This window comes from Phoenix dactylifera, unplaced genomic scaffold (assembly GCF_009389715.1).
Source record: "Phoenix dactylifera cultivar Barhee BC4 unplaced genomic scaffold, palm_55x_up_171113_PBpolish2nd_filt_p 002021F, whole genome shotgun sequence".
NCBI classification, from domain to species: domain Eukaryota; kingdom Viridiplantae; phylum Streptophyta; class Magnoliopsida; order Arecales; family Arecaceae; genus Phoenix; species Phoenix dactylifera.
The window spans coordinates 19,872-42,210 of NW_024069298.1; the positions used below are offsets into that span (position 1 = coordinate 19,872).

General features: G+C 38.9%; 1 protein-coding gene across 1 annotated transcript; it reads left to right on the forward strand.

The window, feature by feature from the left end:
- Positions 1-16,793: 16,793 nt before the first annotated feature.
- LOC120109314 (prolyl 4-hydroxylase 1-like) lies at positions 16,794-21,263 on the forward strand (the record flags this gene model as incomplete). Its single annotated transcript, XM_039123065.1, has 5 exons — positions 16,794-16,887; positions 16,976-17,027; positions 17,114-17,203; positions 20,534-20,626; positions 20,793-21,263. Coding segments are annotated over 5 exons (437 nt in total), but the record flags the coding sequence as incomplete, so codon positions are not given.
- Positions 21,264-22,339: the final 1,076 nt, after the last annotated feature.

The following is a 22,339-nucleotide window of genomic DNA, read 5'->3' on the forward strand; positions in this document are numbered from 1 at the left end:
CTCTTGAGTACCATAATCCTATGTTTGTAGTTCCTCTTAAATATCTAAGGATTCTTTTAACAGCACTTAAATGTGACTCCTTAGGATCTGATTGGTATCTAGCACATATTCCCACACTAAACACTATGTCTGGTCTACTAGCAGTAAGGTAGAGCAAAGATCCAATTAATCCTCTATAAAGCTTCATATCAATACTTTTTCCTTTCTCATCTTTGTCTAGCTTACTAGTGGGATTCATTGGGGTGCCTTCCCTTGTGATTTTCATTCCCAAACTTTTTAATATTTCCTTTGTATACTTAGTTTGATGAATGAAGATACCTTCTTTGTTTGCTTGATTTGTAATCCGAGAAAGAAACTTAGTTCTCCATCAAACTCATCTCGAATTCTCCTTGCATTAAATTAGCAAACTCTTTGCAAAGATTATCATTTGTGGCACCAAAGATTATGTCATCTACATATATTTGTACCACTAGCAGATTTTTGTCTTTCTTTTGAAAAAAAGTGTTTTATCTACATTTCCTCTACTGAAAGTCATTATTTAGTAGAAATTTGCTTAGTCGATCATACCAAGCCCTAGGTGCTTGCTTCAATCCATATAATGCCTTATGTAGTCTAAACACATGATTTGGCAATTCATGATTTCAAAACCAGAGGTTGCTCTACATATACTTCTTCCTCTATAAAACCGTTTAAGAAGGCACTTTTTACATCCATTTGATACAATTTGAAATCCATGAAACATGCAAAAGCTAGAAGTAATCTAATAGCCTCTAATCTAGCTACGGGAGCAAATGTTTCCTCAAAATCTATCCCTTCTTCTTGATTGTATCCCTTAGCTACAAGTCTAGCTTTATTTCTTATAACTACCCCATTTTCATCTAATTTATTTCTAAAGATCCATTTTGTTCCAATTACAGAGTTATGCTTTGGTCTCTCAGTTAATGTCCATACATTACTTCTTTTGAATTGATTTAATTCTTCTTGCATAGCATTTATCCAATTGGTATCTTTTTCAGCTTCTTCATAAGTCTTAGGTTCTAACTGTGAAACAAAAGCAAGATAATCATTTAAATTTCTAAGAGAGGATCGAGTTCTTACCCCTTGAGATGGATCACCAATGATTAAGTCTTTAGGGTGTCCATATGCATACCTCCATTCCTTTGGCAAGTCTTGAGATTGTGGTGGCACGCGATCATTTTCCTTATCTTGATTTGGCACGTCATCAAGATTCAATTTTTCAAAGTTAATAATTCCTGCATCATCATCAAGGATATTTTCTTTCCTAGCAGACTCACTATCAGACTCATCAAATATGATATTAACTGACTCTTCGACTACAAGAGTTTTTTATTGAATACTCTGTATGCCCTGCTAGATGTGGAGTATCCTAAGAAGATACCTTCATCTGACTTGCATCAAATTTACTTAGATCCTCCTTGCCATTGTTTAAAATGAAACATCTACATCCAAATACTCTAAGATATTTAGCGGTTGGTTTCTTATTCTTCCAAAGTTCATAAGGAGTTTTCTTGGTTATAGGTCGTATTAAAACCGATTTAGAATATGGCAAGCAGTGCTTATAGCTTCAGCCCAAAAGTACTTTGGAAGATTTGACTCGCACAACATGTGCGTGCCATTTCTGCCAAGGTCCTATTTTTTCCTTTCAACAACCCCATTTTGTTGAGGCGTTCTAGGTGCTGAAAATTGATGTGAGATACCATTTTCATTACAAAATTCTTCAAAGTGTTGATTTTCAAATTCAGTTCCATGATCACTTCGAATTGCTATTAAGGTGAGCTTCTTTTCATTTATGATTTTTATAATATTTCAAGAATGCTGAAAATGCTTCATTCTTATGTGCCAAAAATGAAACCCATGTATATCTTGAAAAATCATCTACTATAACTAGTCCATACTTCTTCCCTCCTAGACTCGGTTCTAGTGGGTCCAAATAGATCCATATGTATGAGTTCAAAAGGCCTAGTGTTGATACTATATTCTTTGATTTGAAGGATGATTTTGTTTGTTTTCCTAATGAGCATGGTCCACAAATTTTGTCCTTTTCAAAGATCAATTTTGGCACATCTTTTATTAATTCCTTCTTGACTAGTTTTGATATTAATTCCATACTAGCATGTCCTAGTCTACGATGCCAAAGCCAACTTGTTTCATTTTTCTTTTCTTCATTAGTAATTAAACATAATCCATTTTTCTTGCCTAATTCATGAAGATCTACCATGTAAATATTTCTTTGCCTTTGTCCTATAAGTACAATGCTATTATCTTTAGGATTTGTGATTATGCATACTGATGCTTCAAATGTGACTTTAAACCCTTTATCACAAAATTGACTTATGCTAAGTAGGTTATGTTTCAAACCATTAACTAATAAGACATTTTCTATGAAGTAGATGGAGTAATGAAAATTTTACCCTTTCCAATGATATACCCTTTTCCATTGTCTCCATAGGTTACTACTCCACCCTTCTTAGATTCCAAGGTGACAAATTGTCTACGTCACCGGTCATGTGTCTTGAACAGCCGCTATCTAGATACCATCGTTTATCCACCTTATTAGCTGCAAGACACCCCTGCAATCAAGATCAAGAATGAGCTTTAGGTACCCAAACTATGTTGGGTCCTTTAGGGTTAGTACTTGATGTTCCTTTTGGAACCCAAACTTTCTTGAATTTAAGCTTATAATTATTACTCAATTTGTTGTGCTAGACTTTCTATAGTTACATTCATATGCTTTATGTCCTAATTTATTGCAAGCAATGACAAGTTATATTTTCATTTTTAGCTTTTACAAATATGTTCTTTAAGTATTTTTGTTTCCTATTTGTTTTATATCCTAATCCAGCTTTATCATATACAGCTTTTTGACTATCAAGAATCATATTTAATTTGGTTGAGCTAAGTGTAAACTTATCTACTAAGGATTTGTATTTTTCAGCATCTTCTTTTAACTTGACATTTTCAGCAATTAGATTCTTGGTTTCATTTGTGATTCCTACTTAATGTTTCATAGTTATTAGATAGTTTCAGCTTATCTTTGATAAGAGATTGATTTTCTCTTTTAGAACTTTATTTTTATTGATTAGTTTTTGTGTTCTTCCATGAGTTCTAAAAATGCATCATGTAATTCATCAACAGTAAAATCACATTCAAGTTCAGAATCTACCTCATCGTCATTGGCCATATGGCAGATTTGGGCCCTCTCTTGATGATCTTCCTCTTCCGAACTTGACTCCTCACTTTCACTCCATTCAGCCATGAAGTTTTCTTCTTAAGTTTTCTTGCCATCCATTTAATTCCGGGCAATCTATCTTATAATGCCCGGGCTTGTTACACTCATAACAAATTGGTGTTTTTTTCCTTTTCTTTGTCCTTACCCTTTTCTTTGCTTGAGCTACCTTTGAAGAAGGGCTTCTTTTTATGAAATCTCTTCTTCCTCTCATAAATTTTCTGAATTTTCTTCCAAGCATAGCCATTCCTTCTTCATCAAATTCCTCATCATCATCAGATTCTTCCGATTCAGTTTCTTGTTTTGGAGTGGTAGACTTTAAGGCAATGGTCTTTCTTCTCTTGACCTCATCTTCTGAATTTTGCCTCATGGTCAACTCATGGGTCATGAGTGATCCTAAAGTTCCTCCAATTGCAGTGTATTGAGGTCCTTTGCTTCCTGAATTGCTGTTACCTTGGCCTCCCAAACTCTTGGTAGAGACCTGAGAATTTTTCGCACCAATTCAGAGTTAGTATAAGACTTTCCTAAACTCTTTAGCCCATTTATGATTTCAGTGAAACGAGTAAACATTTCAGTTATGGACTCAGTGGATTCATTTTAAACAACTCATACTTATGTACTAATATGTTTATTTTTGACTCCTTAACTTGATTAGTTTCTTCATGTGTGACCTCAAGTTTATCCCAAATTTCTTTTGCGGAGATGCATGTAGATATTCTATTGAATTCACTTACATCTAGTGAACAGTAAAGTATATTAATCGCTTTAGCATTTAGTTGTGCTAGTCTTCTATCACTTTCATTCCAATTCATTTTGGTTTGGGTATGATAGTGCCTCTATACTAATTGTGGGTGTGTGTGGTGTTGGGAACCGCCCATTGCACGCTGATATTTCAAAAATTTTTCAGATGGCAGCGGAATCGGCATGCACGGGTTCGACGTTCATCCGCGATGAACGTTGTTTCGAGACCTTTCGTAATTAGGTAAGAATTAAAACTTTTAAAACTATTAGGAAGATCAAATCTTCACCTTGCGCGGGTAGATGATCACCGCAAATCTGAATTCGTGGTTTTGGAAGAGGGTTCGCTTGAAGCCGTTCAAACGTCCGGCCTCTACGGGTATCCACACGAAGCAGGATCCGATCCAAGCTCTCTATCTCACCGGGGGTGCTAGCTCCCTTGCAAAGATAGCTTTGATGGCTGATGTCCTCTCTTTCAATCAACTCTTGATTGCACTAGAGAGGAGGAAGAAGAAGGATCTTGAAGAAGAAGAAGAAGATCAAATCCCTTCGCAGCCTTCTTCTCTTCACACGCGCTGAAGCCAAGGAAGAAGACCAAGAGGAGGGAGACGCCTCCTCTTCTTTTCCTTTGCTGATGGCGGCTGAACCAAGGGTGGAGAGGGAGAGGGTGGCCACGGCTTGGAGGAAGAGGGCTTCTTCTACCTTGGGGCCGGCCCTAGTCCTCCTTTTATAAGGAGTGGAGCTCCTAACAAATTAGGAGCTCCAAGACAATCTTCCAAAAGAGGGAAGGGGGGCGCCGGCCCCTCTCTTCATGCCACACACAAGGGAGAGGAGGAGGGCGTGATCCCTCCTTCTTGTGTTGCCCTAATCCTCTTCCAAAGAGGATTGGGGTGCCTCTCTTATGGTTAAGTCCTAATCTAATTAGGATTTGACCATATTGGGTTCAATCTACGCTAGTCCTAATCCAATTAGGACTTGAATGAACCATGACTCAATTGAACTCTTCAATCCTAATCCAATTAGGAGTCATGTTGATTCATTAGATTATTAATTAATTTAGACTTAAGGAATCCTAATCCAATTAGGATTTGTTTAATTTTAGTCCTAATCCCAATTAGGACTCCATTTGAATCCGAAGTCCTAATCCAATTAGGATTTCTAGGAATCCTACTCCAAGTAAGGAATCCTTCAAAATTCCTAATCTCATTAGGATTGTAGGAATCCTATTCCAAATAGGAATCCCAGTCCTACTCCAACTAGGATTCCTAGTCCTAATCCAATTAGGGACTCTAGGAATCCTACCCGAAGTAGGATTTGTGTTTAAGTCCAATTAATTAATTCCCTTTGTTCCTTCTTCAACTTCTTATCAATCAAATTGATTTCTTGTGATTCCTAATCACGATTTCAACCATCGGATCGGTCAATACTTCTAGTGTGTGTGACCCCATAGGTTCTATTCTGACTGGTAGTGAGATATATTGTGATCTCTATCACTAATATCATTGAAAACTCCTTTCAATGGGTTTGGAACGATTCCAACTCAACTCATTAGGGTTTATCGATCATCAAGATAATCCCTATGAGTCCCACCATCCACCAGTGACACCTAGCAGCATGTAGTGGCTACCCAGCAGAATGGAATGATGAACCTCTAGGTGCAGTTAACATGTGATACAGTCCTACTATCGTGGATCCCTACAGGACGGAGGTCATGGACAACTCGTCAAACCCCATCGTCTGTCATATGTCAAGATTTATTCGACTTGAGTTCGATAGTGGAAAACTCTTTTTCCACTTTATATTACTGCCCTGGCCAAGGTCTTAGAACTCAGTCTAACAAATCACATAGGATCACTCCTCTTCTATCAAGGTCGATAGATTCCTTATAGGTGCATACCCTACTCCTACAGTGAACCTACTGCAGCCAATCTACACTGCATGGACCCATATGGCTAGAGACCATGTATGTGTGCAGTCAAACTACAATAACCTCACTGTGAGTAGCCGAAGCACCGCAGGTCAAAGGACCAGTCATACTACTGCAAACATCAAGCAAGTCACTGACGAGTGGATAGACATCCAAGTGACTTCTTGTCTTGGTCACACTCAGTACCCTTGTTTCTCTAACAGCACCTGCACTATCACTTCAGTGTCCCTACACTGTGGACTCAAGTCTCGTCCATCCAGAAGGAAAGTGATCTGTGCACTGATCGGATCGATCACCGTCCTCGTGATGATCCATTGATCAGGAGCATTTAGAAATTAATCACCAATGATACATGGCTCAAATTTTCAACTCTTGAGAATATGTATCATCATCTTATTAATTCCTTGGACGATTCATAGACACATAAACAATATGAATGAAAAGATGCCTTTTATTTATTCAATAATAAATAGTCAAGTACAAAATTATGTCCCTAGAATCAACAATGTGTCAGCCAAATTGGCTTCTAGGGCATACATCTAACAATCTCCCACTTGCACTAAAGCCAATTGGTCATATATCTTAGGCCCATCTTCTCAAGGTGGGCTTCAGTCTTTTGCTGACTCAGCTGCTTAGTGAACGGGTCTGCCACGTTATCCGCGGAGTCTACTCTCTGCACCTCTACATATTTCTTCTCCACATAGTCGCGTATGAGGTGAAAGCGCCGCTCTATATGCTTAGACTTCTGATGAGACCTTGGCTCCTTAGCAAGGGCTATGGCGCCATTATTATCGCAGTAGAGTGTTATGGCATCTGATGTCATCACATCCAACTCTGCAATGAATTTCTTGAACCAGAAGCCTTCCTTAGCAGCTTCAGAGGCGGCGATGTATTCAGCTTCCATAGTAGAATCAGCAATGATCGGTTGTTTAGAACTCTTCCAATTCACCGCACCACCATTGCACAAGAACACGTATCCAGATGTTGACTTCCTGTCATCGACATCAGTCATGAAGTCTGAATCTGTGTACCCTTCTACCTTTAACTCTGATGATCCTCCAAAAACCAAGAATAAATCTTTAGTTCTTCTCAAGTACTTAAGAATATTCTTCACAGCTGTCCAGTGTTCTTCACCTGGATTCGACTGATATCTGCTTGTGACACTCACAGCAAGAGCTATATCAGGTCGTGTACATAGCATGGCATACATGAGGCTTTCCTATTGCCGATGCATAAGGAATCTTGCTCATGCGTTGAATCTCTTCAGATGTGTTGGGGCACATCTTCTTGGAGAGATGAATTCCATGCCTTAGGGGTAAGAGACCCCTCTTGGAGTTTTCCATGCTGAACCTCTTCAGCACCTCCTCTATGTACATTTTCTGTGACAGGCCAAGCATCCTTTTAGATCTATCTCTATAGACCTTTATTCCCAAAATATAGGATGCTTCCCCAAGGTCTTTCATGGAGAATTCTTTTGACAACCAGACCTTAACCGAGGTTAGCATGGGAATATCATTCCCTATTAGGAGAATGTCATCTACGTACAGTACGAGAAAAACGACAGCACTCCCACTAACCTTTTTGTAAACACACGGTTCCTCTTCGTTTTTGATGAAATCAAACGTTTTGATTGCGTCATCGAAACGAGTGTTCCAACTCCGAGATGCTTGCTTTAGTCCATAGATGGACCTTTGCAGCTTGCAGACCTTGTGATCTCCATCACTGGAAGTGAAACCCAAAGGCTGTTCCATATAGATATCTTCATCAAGATATCCATTCAGGAAAGCAGTTTTCACATCCATCTGCCAAATTTCATAATCATGAAATGCTGCAATGGCAAGCAATGTTCGGATGGATTTTAGCATGGCAACAGGTGAAAAGGTCTCCTGATAGTCAATGCCTTCGCGCTGACTATACCCTTTCGCCACAAGCCTTGCCTTATAGGTCTCTACCTCTCCATCCGAACCTATCTTCCTTTTGTAGATCCATTTGCATCCAATAGGTACAATACCTTCTGGTGGATCTACTAAGGTCCAGACTTGGTTGGAACGCATGGAGTCTAACTCTGACTTCATAGCTTCCAGCCATTTCTCGGAATCGACATCAGATATCGCCTCGTTGTAGGTTTTGGGATCCTGTATGTGATCCCTATCTCCCACCAGGAACATTTCCTCGGTATCCTCTTCTAGTATACCTAAGTATCTATCGGGAGGATGGGAGACCCTACTAGATCTACGAGGTGGTCGAGGGACATCGTGTACTGGCTCTGTATGAATGGGTTCAATAGGATCCATGACTCGTTGCTTTTCAGAGACTTTCTCTTCAAGCTCAATTTTCCTCCCACTGCCTCTATCAAGGATAAACTGATTTTCCAAGAAGATGGCATGACGGCTCACAAACACATTGTGATCCTCTGAGACGTAAAAATTGTATCCTAATGACTCTTTAGGATATCCTATAAAACGAGCACTTATGGTCCTAGCCTCTAACTTGTCCGCCTGTAGTCTCTTGACATGGGCCGGACATCCCCAAATCTTGAGATGACCCAGACTTGGTTTCTTACCATGCCATATCTCATACGGTGTGGTAGGAACGGATTTAGAGGGAACTCTATTCAATAAATAAATCGCTGTGAGTAAGGCATCTCCCCAAAGGAACATAGGTAAATCAGTGAAGCTCATCATGGACCTGACCATGTCCAACAGGGTCCGATTCCTCCTCTCTGACACCCCCGTTGAGTTGAGGTGTACCCGGAGGTGTCCATTGTGAGACTATGCCGTTTTCTTTGAGATAGTCCCGGAATTCCCCACTAAGGTATTCTCCTCCTCGATCTGATCGAAGAGCCTTAAGAGGTTTTCCAGTTTGTTTTTCTACTTCATTCTTGAACTCTTTGAACTTTTCAAAGGATTCAGACTTGTGTCTCATAAGATACACATACCCATACCGTGAATAATCATCGGTAAAGGTAATGAAGTAAGAATAACGTCCCCTGGCTAGCACATCGAATGGGCCACATACATCTGTATGTATTAGGGTAAGTATTTCAGTGGTCCTCTCCCCATGTCCTACAAAGGGCAGTCTAGCCATTTTTCCTTGAAGACAGGACTCGCAAACTGGATATGACTCGGAAGTCAATGAGCCGAGAAGCCCATCTTTATCCATTTTGTTCATCCTATCCTCTCCAATATGGCCAAGTCTGAGGTGCCACAAATATCTTTGGTTTATCTCATCTCTGGATCTTTTGGATCCTTTGGCACTCATATCTTGCTCGGTAACATTCACAGATACATCCATATGTAAATGATAGAGACTGTCGATCATGAAACCACGTGCGACTATTTTATTTCTTAAATAAATAGAACAGCAGTCTTTGTCAAATGTAAAAACATGACCTTCCTGTGCTAGACATGAAACAGAAATCAAATTTCTGCTAGCAACAGGTACATAATAGCAGTCTCTAAGTATTAAACTAAATCCAGACGGTAGTCGCAGATGGTAGGTGCCCACAGCCACAGCAGCAACTTTTGCCCCGTTGCCAACCCTAAGGGTTACCGCACCTTCCGCCAGCCTTCTACTTTCCTTTAGACCCTGCATGGTAGTGCACAGATGAGCACTAGAACCAGAATCTATAACCCAACTAGAAGTAGAAGAAACCGTTAGATTAGTTTCAATTATGAGCAAGTCTATACCTTCTGAAGGTGTGTCACCTTTCTTGTTCTTCAGGCTCTCGAGGTATGAAGGACAGTTTCTCTTCCAGTGGCCTTCGACATTGCAGTGGAAACATTTTCCTTTGTCGTTAGCCTTTTTCTTTTGAACTTCCTTCTTTGGCTTCTTGTCTTTCTTCTGCTTCTTAGCAGGCTTCTTTTTCTTCCAAGTAGACTTTCTCTTGGAACCAGAAGTCAACTCAGCAGCAAGGACATTGCCCCTTGAACCTTTCAAGGCTCCCTCAGCAGTTACCAACATGTTGATTAGTTCAGTCTTAGTGCATTCAATCTTATTCATGTGGTAGTTTACTATAAACTGACCAAATGAATCAGGAAGTGACTGTAGGATCAAATCCACTTGTAATTCCTTGTGCATGTCCATACCGAGCTTCTCAAGCTCCTCTAGGTCCTTGATCATGGTCAGACCGTGATCATGGACAGACTGCCCCTCGCGCATCTTCGCTTTGAAAAGCCTCTTGGACACTTCAAAACGAGCTGTGCGACTCTGCTTACCATACAACTCTTGCAGGCGTGCCAGTATGTCCCTAGAAGTCTTTATATTTTCATGCTGGCATTGGAGTTCATTAGACATGGATGCCATCATATAGCATTTTACTCTAATGTCATCATCCAACCACTTTTTATGCATTTCACGCTGAACATCAGTAGGACGTGCTGGTAGTGTGGGGATATCTGAATCGAGTATGTAGCCTATCTTCTCACAGTCCAAAACTATTTTGAGATTTCTAAGCCAGTCTTTGTAATTGGTTCCGGTCAGTCGGTTGGTCTCAAGAATACGGGTCAAAGGGTTTGAAGCTGACATTGTATCTGCAGAGAGTAAAGATTCTAGTTAGACTTTTGTACTTGATCCTAATCTGTTCTAAGGTCTTTTAGAACAAATGTAACTCCCACTATTTTCTCGAATTCCTCACACTCCCCTGGTAGGAAAACGGAAATCCCACACGACTAGGGTTTCTAGTGGGTACTGCGGTCCCACCGATTTACATGCCACCTCACCTAACAGTTATTGGTGACACATAGATGGATAAGTGTACAACTCTTGTACAATGCTTCTCAAGCATGTTGCAGTGTAACTTGGTCTCTAAGCCATGAAGACCTCACCTAACAGTTATTGGTCCCATTTCTTAGTTAAGTCAGACCCACCGTATAACCGTAGGAATAAAGTCGTCATTGGGTCCTCACCTAACAGTTATTGGTGCCCAACCCCACCTTTACCCTACAACATCTCATGTCTATAGAGAGGTCCAGCCCCCCGATGCAACTTGACCACTGTGTCCAGCCGAGACAAATCAACATCAGAAAGGCCTTAGCAGCTCTACTACAGTGGAAGACCTATTGACTTAATATTGGTTAATCAAGGTCTTAGTGTTTGCAACTTGAGCCCTTCATAAGAGGTATCGAACAATTGGCCAGGTAAGCAGGTGGGGAGGCTCCCCTTACTCAGAGAGTAAGGTCCTAATTAAGTAAACCCACCTTTCATGCTTTCCCTAGACACCAATTAGATCAATTAATCTAATATGACTGCTCATGTCGGTTCACTCTCGACTTGATTGAGGAGGTTTTGATTTAGGTCTCAATTGGGTTTGCTACATCACATGTAAACCTATCTACCCGACTCGCATTACATCACATGCAAACGGCCATCACAGGCAGTTATAATCGCAGCATCAAATTAAAGCTAAACTTTAAATAGGTGATGATCATGGATTCTAATTAGGTCGTATTACAAGCACATGCACATCAATCGATCAAGTGGTCTTCAACTCTTGAATTGGTTCCAAGCCTCCTTGATTCGATCCTTGATCAACCTTGATCCCATCGCCATCAACCGTTAGATCACCTTCATCTCATGCCTTTGCTTCAACTTGATCGTTGATGTACATCACATCACAGAAATACAACCAGATGTAAAATAAAAATAAAAATAATTACATCTCCTTTTAGGAGGCACGCAGGCCTCTCAAAACATCAAATAAGATGCATGCAAGCATCTGAAAAATTACATGACATCGCAGATCACATCGCAGGTCATTACATTTGATACCAAAAGGGTTTGAATCCTATGATCATCACCGTATGCAACAATTATAATTTTCAGATCTGAAAACTAACTGATTGTATCATGACATAGGTCGCTGATCATGCTAATCATGATTCTAAACTTTGTAATCCCATTAACAATGCATTAGAATCATCTTTTTATCACATAAAAATCAGCATGCAAAAAATCAGCACCCCTGAAAATCTGCTGCAGAATTTTTCAGCATGCATGATCATTCAATTTTCAGATCTATATGCCTTTAGATATTATTCTTACCTTAATCTACGAAGCCTAGGCTCTGATACCACTGTTGGAACCCGCCCATGCCGCTGATATTTCAAAAATTTAGATGGCAGCGGAACGGCATGACGGGTTCGACGTTCATCGCATGAACGTTGTTTCGAGACTTTCTAATTAGGTAAGAATTAAAACTTTTAAAACTATTAGGAAGATCAAATCTTCACCTTGCGCGGGTAGATGATCACCGCAAACTGAATTCGTGGTTTTTGGAAGGGGTTCGCTTGAAGCCGTTCAAACGTCCGGCCTCTACGGGTATCCACACGAAGCAGGATCCCGATCCAAGCTTCTATCCTCACCTGGGCGTGCTAGCTCCCTTACAGAGATAACTTTTGATGGCTTGATCTCCTCTCTTTCTTCAACTCATGAAATGTACTTGAGAGGGAGGAAGAAGAAGGAAGTAAGAAGAGGAAGAAGCAAGGCCCTGCAGCCTACTTTCTTTTCCCTGCGTTGGAAGGAGGAAAGGAGGAAGAGGAGGCGCCATTGGCTTCTTTTTCCCTTCTTCTTGCTGGCGGCTGAACCAAGGAGGGAGAGGGGTGGCCACGTGATGGAGAGAGGGGGATTCCTATTTCCATTAGGTCAGCCCCCAAGAGTCCTCCTTTTATAACATCTAGGCTCCACAAGTTAGGAGCCCTTGATGTATTACCAAGAGGGGCGCCGACCCCTCTTGTTGCCGCACCAAGAGATCAAGGAGGAGGGGCATGAGCCCCTCCCTCTCAGTTGCCCTAATCCTCATCTATGAGGATTGGGAGGCCCTAATGTGGTTTAGTCCTTAATCCAATTAGGCTTAGCCCAAGGGTGAACCAATTTGGATCCAATCTAGGCTAGTCCTAATCCAATTAGGACTTGAATGAACCATGACTCAATTGAACTCTTCAAATCCTAATCCAATTAGGGAGTCATGTTGATTTATTAGATTAATAATTTAATTTAGACTTAAGGAATCCTAATCCAATTAGGATGTATTTAATTTTAGTCCTAATCCAATTAGGACTCTATTTGAATCCGAAGTCCTAATCCAATTAGGATTTCTAGGAATCCCTACTGCCAAGTAGGAATCCAATTTTAATTCAAAATTTCTAATCTCATTAGGATTGTAGGAATCCTATTCCAAGTAGGAATCCCAGTCCTACTCCAAACTAAGATTCCCCAGTCCTAATCCAATTAGGACTCTAGGTATCCTACTCGAAGTAGGACTCTTGTTTTCAAGTCCAATTAATTAATTCCCTTTGTTCCTTCTTCAACTTCTTATCAATCAAATTGATACTTGTGATTCCTAATCACGATTTCAACCATTCGGATCGGTCAATACTTCTAGTTTGTGTGACCCCATAGGTTCTATTCTGACTGGTAGTTGAGATATTATTGTGATCTCTATCTCAATATCATTGAAAACTGCCTTTCAATGGGTTGGAACGATTCCAACTCAACTCATTAGGGTTTATCGATCATCAAGATAATCCCTATGAGTCCCACCATCCACCAGTGACAGCCTAGCAGCATGTAGTGGCTACCAGCAGAATGGAATGATGAACCTCTAGGTGCAGTTAACGTGTGATACAGTCCTACTATCGTGGATCCCTACAGGGCGGAGGTCATGGACAACTGCGTCAAACCCCATCGTCTGTCATATGTCAAGATTTATTCGACTTGAGTTCGCTAGTGGAAAACTCTTTTTTCACTTTATATTACTTGCCCTGGCCAAGGTCTTAGAACTCAGTCTAACAAATCACATAGGATCACTCCTCTTCTATCAAGGTCGATAGATTCCTTATAGGCGCATACCCTACTCCTACAGTGAACTTACTGCAGCCAATCTACACTGCATGGACCCATATGGCTAGAGACCATGTATTGTACAGTCAAACTACAATAACCTCACTGTGAGTAGCCGAAGCACCGCAGGTCAAAGGACCCAGTCACACTACTGCACATCAAGCAAGTCACTGAACGAGTGATAGACATCCAAGTGACTTCTTGTCTTGGTCCACGCTCATACCCTTTTATCTAACAAGCACCTGCACTATCACTTCAGTGTCCCTACACTGTGGACTCAAGTCTCGTCCATCCAGAAGGAAAGTGATCTGTGCACTGATCGGATCGATCACCGTCCTCGTGATGATCCATTGATCAGGAGCATTTAGAAATTAATCACCAATGATACATGGCTCAAATTCTCAACTCTTGAGAATATGTATCATCATCTTATTAATTTCTTGGACGATTCATAGACACATAAACAATATGAATGAAAAGATGCCTTTTATTTATTCAATAATAAATAGTCAAGTACAAAATTATGTCCCTAGAATCAACATGTGTCAGCCAAATTGGCTTCTAGGGCATACATCTAACACCAATCCCTTTAATATTTTGTGCAAAGTATGTGAGTATTATGTTATCTCACCATTTGGGTTAAATTCTTATTCACCAAACATATGTTCTAACTTCTAAGGACTACTTACGTTTAATACAAGGCTTTTCATATGACTTTGCACAAGTTCCGTTCATCATCCATGTTAGCCAATGTCTTCCTTTAGTCTCTCTAATTGCACAAGTTCCATCTATCATCCATGTTTAGCCTATATCTTCCCTTGCTCTCTTTAAACTCGTCGACAGACAAAAGCACAACAATGTAGGGGCCCTCTGCAGAACTAGCTTCCATATGCCCAACCATACTCATCATGAAGCCAGCACTTGTTAGTTGATGCAACTTTGATGCCTCATCTAAGATTATTGTTCCTAATTCTATTTTTCCTATGCAACAGAACCATCTTAATATTTCACTTTCTAGTTTTCGTAATCTTGTTTGATTGGATCTTGCTTGTTGCCTCATTTTGAACCTTTGTAACATAGCAAATTTTGTTGTTGTGTTACCAAATTTTCTCTTAAGTTGTGAAGAAGTTTGTCAGTCACTCGACATCCTTAAACTTGAAAGATCTCCCCACTATTTCACTTTATTTATAAACTTCAATTCTATTATATATGTCTTCGTTGTTGCTATTTTATTTAACAGATCCAAGATAATGGAACTAATCACATAACAGCATGGATTCAAAATTGGTGGAAAGGATTACACTATCAACATTGGACTTTTCTGATGTGAAACCGACACTAGTATGGGTGCCTGGACACCGGAATAGCGCAGGATCATGACATAATGGCCTTCCTGATTAGTAGTAACCGGTACCAAGACTGGTAAAGTCGGTACGAAGCCTCTCCAGATGTGAACATTTTTTTTGAAGCATGGGATCTGGAAAAACCTCTCACCCTAGTGGTTCTGACTGGTATGAGCTAGTACCAAGGCTGGTTCGGTCCATACCAAGCCTATTCTGATCAGGGCATTTTTTTTTAAGTTGGATGACCATATTGGCTGATGCAATGTGAAGTGTGAAAGAAAATTTGATTGAGCATTAAACTGGTACCAAAATCATACTAGAAATAGAATTATTGACTTAATAACAAAAGGGAACAAAATTTATTTGTCTAAATGGTTATAAGTTTTTACTATGAGTGGTAGGGACTGTGGAAAATTTATTCCTTGTGCATGAGGCAATTCCCTACCATAGTTGGTGGTGCTACAGAACAATATATGCTATTCAGATCAATATAGTAAGCAATTAAATTAACTTCAATTCAATTCATATCCATATTGCACATAAGGAAAAATTGACTTAATATCCATATTACGTATCAGAACCCTAAAAAGATGAAAGTCAAAATAGAAGAAAAAAGCCCTTCAAATCTGTAAGCGATGTGCACCACCGCTCCAAGAGTCGAACCATCCTAGGAAAACTGAAACCACCATCTGTACTGGTTTTTAAAACCTTACTTTATGCTGTACTTTGTCATGTAATTATAACTAGCTTCTTATTTTTATTTCTTCTTCCACTAAAAGTAAATTATATAGGCCTTCATTTATTCAGCAGAGAGCTGCAAATCATTGGGATTACTTCTATTTTTTTTTTTAATTAATTTGTTGCAATTTCTTTTGTTGTCTGTTTATTTTTCAGTTTTAGTGGGTGTTAGTATGTCTCATGCTGAGACAGAAACACCTTAAAACCATGTTAGATCATGCGTTGCTTATATTATGTGCATGCGTTGCTTATATTATGTGCCACATCATCCCTTCTATTTAAGTTATCTACTCCATAATATCTTATCACTTTTTATCATTGTATGTCCTGGCAGCACCGCCTGTTTCTCACTTTCTCTTTCATGAGGGTTTTGTATTTTTATGTGGTTTGTGGAAGTTAAAGGTTTTTATATGCATAGTAATTTTCATTTTCAGTAATTTGAATAACATTAAAAGGGTGTGTCATGCCCCTGACATAATAGCATCTGCTGAGGGGCACGGCAACTGTTTGACAGAATTTGATAAAATAGGAAGACATTGAAGTAAGGTCAATGGCTAAAACTTTAACCTGGCATTGCCTACAAGGATGATAAAGTTCCTTGAGTATAATCTATTAGTAGACTGCAATCTAATAAATGCACAACATCTACTATCCTTAGTTTAAAGTTGCCTAATGTTTATTGTCGAATTTATCTCTCATTGCTGTCTGGTCTGCTGACCATCACTATGCCAGAGTTATCTGTTAAGAGCCATATTAGTGAAACTGTTTGCATTTGATGCATTTGGTCAGAGAGGAAATCAAATAAGTTTGACAACATTAGAGTATTTATATTTTGAAGTCTAGCCATGGTGTCATGCTTGATATTGTCTAATGGATGAATCTCATGCATTTTCATTCTTGTAGGTTATTTATGTTTAGGTAAATTTCATATGGTTACAATGATCACTTCATGTATCAACAGTTACTTTTCTTTGGTTAGCCCAGGCAATTGAAAAGCGGATTGCTGTCTTTTCTCAAGTCCCTGCTGAGAATGGAGAGCTCATTCAAGTACTGCGGTAAAATTTTGAACTTCTCCACCTCTAGCTAGAGTTTATAAGCATGAATCAGTTGTTCATATCAAAGCTAATGCTTGTTATTATGTAGGTATGAAAAAAATCAATATTACAAACCGCATCATGATTACTTTGCTGACACTGTAAGTGCCCTACTAAAACTTTATTTGATAATCTTTATTTATTGCTATATATGCTAATAGAAATGTTATGAACCATTTGAATGCAGTTCAACTTGAAGCGTGGAGGGCAACGTATAGCAACAATGCTCATGTATTTAAGCGATAATGTTGAAGGGGGTGAAACATATTTTCCTTTGGTTAGTTTATTATGTGAAATTTCTGGTGCATTATCATTCATTTCATTTGACATCAGAAAAAGACCTGCTTTTTAGTTGTGTCAGTTCTAGTGGCATATCTAGATTTTTTTTTAAAATTTTAAATCTAGGATGGTTTTGGGGGATTAAATTAGATGACAGAATCCAGAGAATTTTATTTACTTAAAATCTGTGTTTTGCTAAGAAATAGGGTTGCATCTCACCTTTATACTATAACTAAACATTGGGTTCTAATACCTGTAAAATAAACTAATTTCAGTTGTATCAGTTAGCTTGTTGATGTCAATAGATTCGAATTTATATCATAAGTTTATAATTGCACCTGAAACTAAGGCTTTTGCTGCAATTATGTCATATTTTCTCTTGGAACCTATAAGCTGCTTACTATAACTTAACATCCTCATAATTGTTAAGGATTGCATCCTTGAGTATGCTTGGATATTTTGTTCTCCGCTTTTAATAACTAGAGATTCTGTCTTTTATTGTATTGTTCTCTTCCGCTAGGCCAACCAACACTCTATTCATTTGCAAGTTGATCTTAGCATAAAAGCAGCTGCTTGAAACAAAGAAAGAGAAAAGTGTTGCATATTTTTGTGTAGTTAGAGTTGTTAGAGCAATATGTCTTCGATCAATTTCATACCATAGAATGCTTGAATAGTAATGGTAAGAGAATTTTGCATGCTTCCTTTGGAAGTACTCAGATTTAGATACAATCCAGTGGCAAAAGAAGCTGTATATATCTCATCCCTAGGAGATGGCTTAGACTTGTTCACATGGTTCAGTGTGTTGACCCATGCCAGTACATACCAAGTGGCATATATCATGCTATGTTTGAGTGAACATGGAGCACATGTGCTTGCCCAGGCATCTTATGAACGGGGTTCATGCTATCATATAAGAGATTGTTTCAAGCTTTTACAGTTTATATGCTTGGTACGCATAGGTTTGAACTGTTACCAAGCCAAAAGGCTTGGTAATTTAGTACTAAATTCTATGATGCTATATTGTCGAGAGGCATACTATCATAACATAATACTATTTATTATGTTTGTGCGACGGAAACAGTGTTTAATATTACATAGTAATAAATTGTATGGTGTTATTAATGGGCATGGCGCGCCCAAATAAAAATAAAAAAAAAATCTAGGAACCAAATTATGAGAACTCCCTTAGAAATTGTATCAGATCTACCCTTGTCCTTCAGTTTGTGTTTACTGGCCAAATTATACGATTTATCTTGAATCGAGTTGGTTAATTGATGGTATCTTTGTATCTAGTGCTTCCATTGACTTCTTATCATTGCTGTTCTGCAATACTTCAAGCAGGTATCTCTTTTCAACTTGAAGTGCTTCAAGGACTGTAGGTGCTTTTCTGTTGAGATCTTTGAATCTTACATACCTGTTGATTGCCTTTATTCTCCAAGTTTTTTAAACCAACTCGATCCTGTCAATTGTTTTGTTCCATCTCCATTCACCGAGGAAGCTCTTTCTCTAGTGAACTATATATTGTTTGGTGCGCCTTGTGGTTTCTTTTGGCTATGCCCTTCCATGTCTAGGATATAATTTTCTCAGTTATTATGCTTGGGTGATTTCTCTGACTTCCAAATCAAAATCTCAAATGTCTGCATCTTGCCAGTTGAGATATCATAAACATTATTGACTTCTTTATCCCACGTGTTTCTTCGTTTGATCTCTTGGTGCCTCAGGCCTTTGCACCTATTTCATTTTTCATCCGCGTGCCCCTTTTTAACCTAATGGCAACCTATTTCCTCCATGACGTTGGTCATGAAAGCATTCTGGGTATGGATTTATGTAAGTTGCAGACGGTTGTTTTGTTCATTGTCATTGATTCACATCTTTAATATTTTGGATCATTCTGATTGCTCTAACCCAGGTCTTGCTATGGTTTCTCATCAATTTCGTCCTCAAAACTAGCAGTCTTCTTTATCTCCAATCTGATATTATCAAGTGGCGTCAGAATTTTTGACATTGGTGGGGTCTTATTAGTCTTATTTGAGACATGGCTATTGAGGATTTTGTAGGGTGTTGTTTTAATCCATAATTTAGATGTATCATAGCAGGGATCATGATGATTGGTTGCATGTTTTTTGTTAGTTTGCTTAGAGGTTGGCTGTTTCATTTGAATTGTTTGGCTATTAGAGAGAGCTCTGGCTAATGGAATCTATGCATTTATATATTGCATGTATCTGTGTATCTTGAACAATAATTTCTTGATCACATCTTGATGACTGATACCTAAGCTCGTTCCCATATAAGGCATAAGGCCAAGTCCTGCACTGAAAACCTAAAATTATCCTAGATTTTGATTCAAAAGGCATAAGAAGAAGAGCCAAACTTTAGATCAACCCAAAGTGATTACTCCAAGATATCTGTTGTGCTACTACTGTATCAGAAGATGAACATCAAGTTCCTTGTAAAACCCAAAATCACATTTTGATTTTGGCCTCTTGAGAGCTAAAGTTGTGCTTTCATGGATTAGTAACTATATTTAAGGGAACCCCACCTTGACCTGACCTACCCCAACATGATTCGACTTGGTCCAAACATGATTCGACTTGGTCCAATTCATCTACCCAGCACAGGCTAGATCAGTCCAGTTTAATACCCTCCCTGAGTAAACCTAACTTGGCCAAAATAGATCTAAATATGGTAAACCAGGTTTGCCTATACCGGCCAGTTCCAGTGCATACTAATTATACCATTGTACCATACTATACCAGTACCGAACCAGCACATAGTATAGGGGGCATATCGACAATTGGTATGCTGAACTAAGGACAATTTTCAAACGTACCAACATTTTAATAGGATGGTACCAATACGGTATTTGATACTGAGACGGCAATCTTGTGGCAAACCCAACTAATCCAGTTAGACCCATGTTAACTCGAGCCCTCCTGACTTACTTTGAAACAAACACCCAAGGATGCTAAATGTAAACTTTTATTTTAATGTCTTACATTTAAATAGAAGTTATGGAACGATAGTTCACTAATGTTCAATATTTTACACATGCTGCTTTCCAAAATGAAATATGTTTGCTTCTTGGCTATATTGCTGGTCTCAGTTTTGGCTTAAAAAATGTTTAAATGCTAATTCTTATCTAAAGTTTCATCCTGATTATGATAAAAGAAATAAAAAAATTCTGGCAATGCTTTTTATGATGAATTTATGGTAAACATCTGATACTTAAGCTTTTTCTATCAACACTGGCAGCCTGAGCTATGGCCTATCTTAATTTCCTCTTCTATCCAATCTGCTAATAAATATATTCATTGTCCTCTATATTCAGGCTGGAAATGGTGAATGCAGTTGTGGAGGAAAGATGATGAAGGGGCTGTGTGTTAAGCCTATTAAAGGAGATGCAGTTCTCTTTTGGAGCATGGTTTGTCTTCCATCCTATGCTAATGCTGTCCATGTGCTTCAATGAACTTTTAGCTTCTTGCTGAGTGAATGAATTTCTTTCATTATGATTTAGTGGGCTTCAAAGAATGGATTGGGTTTATAGTTCTTTGGTACCATTATACAACGTTGGTAATTGCTCTTTTCAGGGTCTAAATGGGGAGTCTGACCCAAACAGTATTCATGGAGGATGTGCAGTTTTGAAAGGAGAGAAGTGGTCAGCCACGAAATGGATGAGGCAGAGAACTAGCTATTGATAATTTTCTCCCGCACAACCTCCAATTTTTCCAGCACCTCCATTTTTCTTGCATGTTACATGCTAGATATAAAACTGGTCAATATTACGATGACATGTATATATCTCTTTCATTGCAAGTTTACACTAGATTTGAGAAGAACCTTTTACAGCGTTTACGAGAATTTGCATTTCAGAAAGATCCTTGGTTACATGAAGTGGTTAAAAGAATATGTGGCGGTTAATTTTGGAATCTCCCCAGGGTAACTAGATATTGAAGTAGACATGAAAGGATGTAGGTATCACCAACATTGTATTGGAAATTTATTCTTTTCAATTCCAATAGCCCTGCATCATGTGAGTGAACCAATAATTTTAGACAAAATTTCCTCTCGATTTGGTTATTGTTATATGCTGGTGCATTTAAACCTACTAGTAATCTGGAAAATTCCTCATATCCTACTTGGTCTGGCTTCTTTGTGGATGCCCACTCTGCATATTCTGTGAAGGTATAAATTTCACTTTTTTGAGAGAGATACCACGCTAATTCGATAAAAAGCCAAATAAATGATTGAATCTTTTGGTCAATGGTACGGGCTTACCAACACATATGTTGGTTTTACGAGCTTACCAACAATCTATACCGTTGGTTTTACAGGCTCACAAACAAACCTTACAATAAATAAAAAAATATAAGGTTTAAAACTCCTAAGTGAGCAAATATAATAAATATGCACTTCAAGAAGAGATAAGAAAACAATTATCGCTTTGAAGATCCTTTTCTTTTCTTTGCTGAGATTGCTTCACTCCTCAAGGGTTGGTAGAGCTTTTGAAGTCTTTTGAATTCTGCTCAACCACTTTCTTTCAGATTTTAGATGAAGCAATAAATGAAACTCTCTTGGATTTTTTTTCTCTTGAATGTACACTTTAATTTTCACCATGATATCTTTCTTTGATGAATAGTGGCTCTTAAAGGCTTCTCCAACCTCCAAAGATGACTTTCTAGCCGTTGGAATGGAGAAACTAACCGTTTATAGCCGTTGGGAGCTCAAAAAGTATTTTTGCAGAACTAGCCGTTACGCTGTCAGCCGTGCTGGGGTCGACCTGAGCAAATCTGGGGTCGGCTCAAGTTACTGTTCATCAGCCTGGGGTCGGCTCAAGCTTTTCTGAGGTTGGCCCTCTCAGTCAATTTTAAAAAGTTGTTTTTGCAGTGGTTGAAGCTGGGGTCGGCTCGAGCTTTTATGGGGTCGACCCGAGTTACTGTTCATTTGTGCCAGGATGTGCAGAATGTTTCCAAAACGTGCCAGAGTTGACTTCATCTCTTCTGGGGTCAACTCCTACTCTGTGCTAAGTGTTCCAAAGGTGTGTTACTTCGTTCCAAGGCGTGCCAAATATATCGGGGTCGACTCTAAACTAATTGGGGTCGACTCTAACCATGTTTTTTTGCACTTTGAAGGTTAG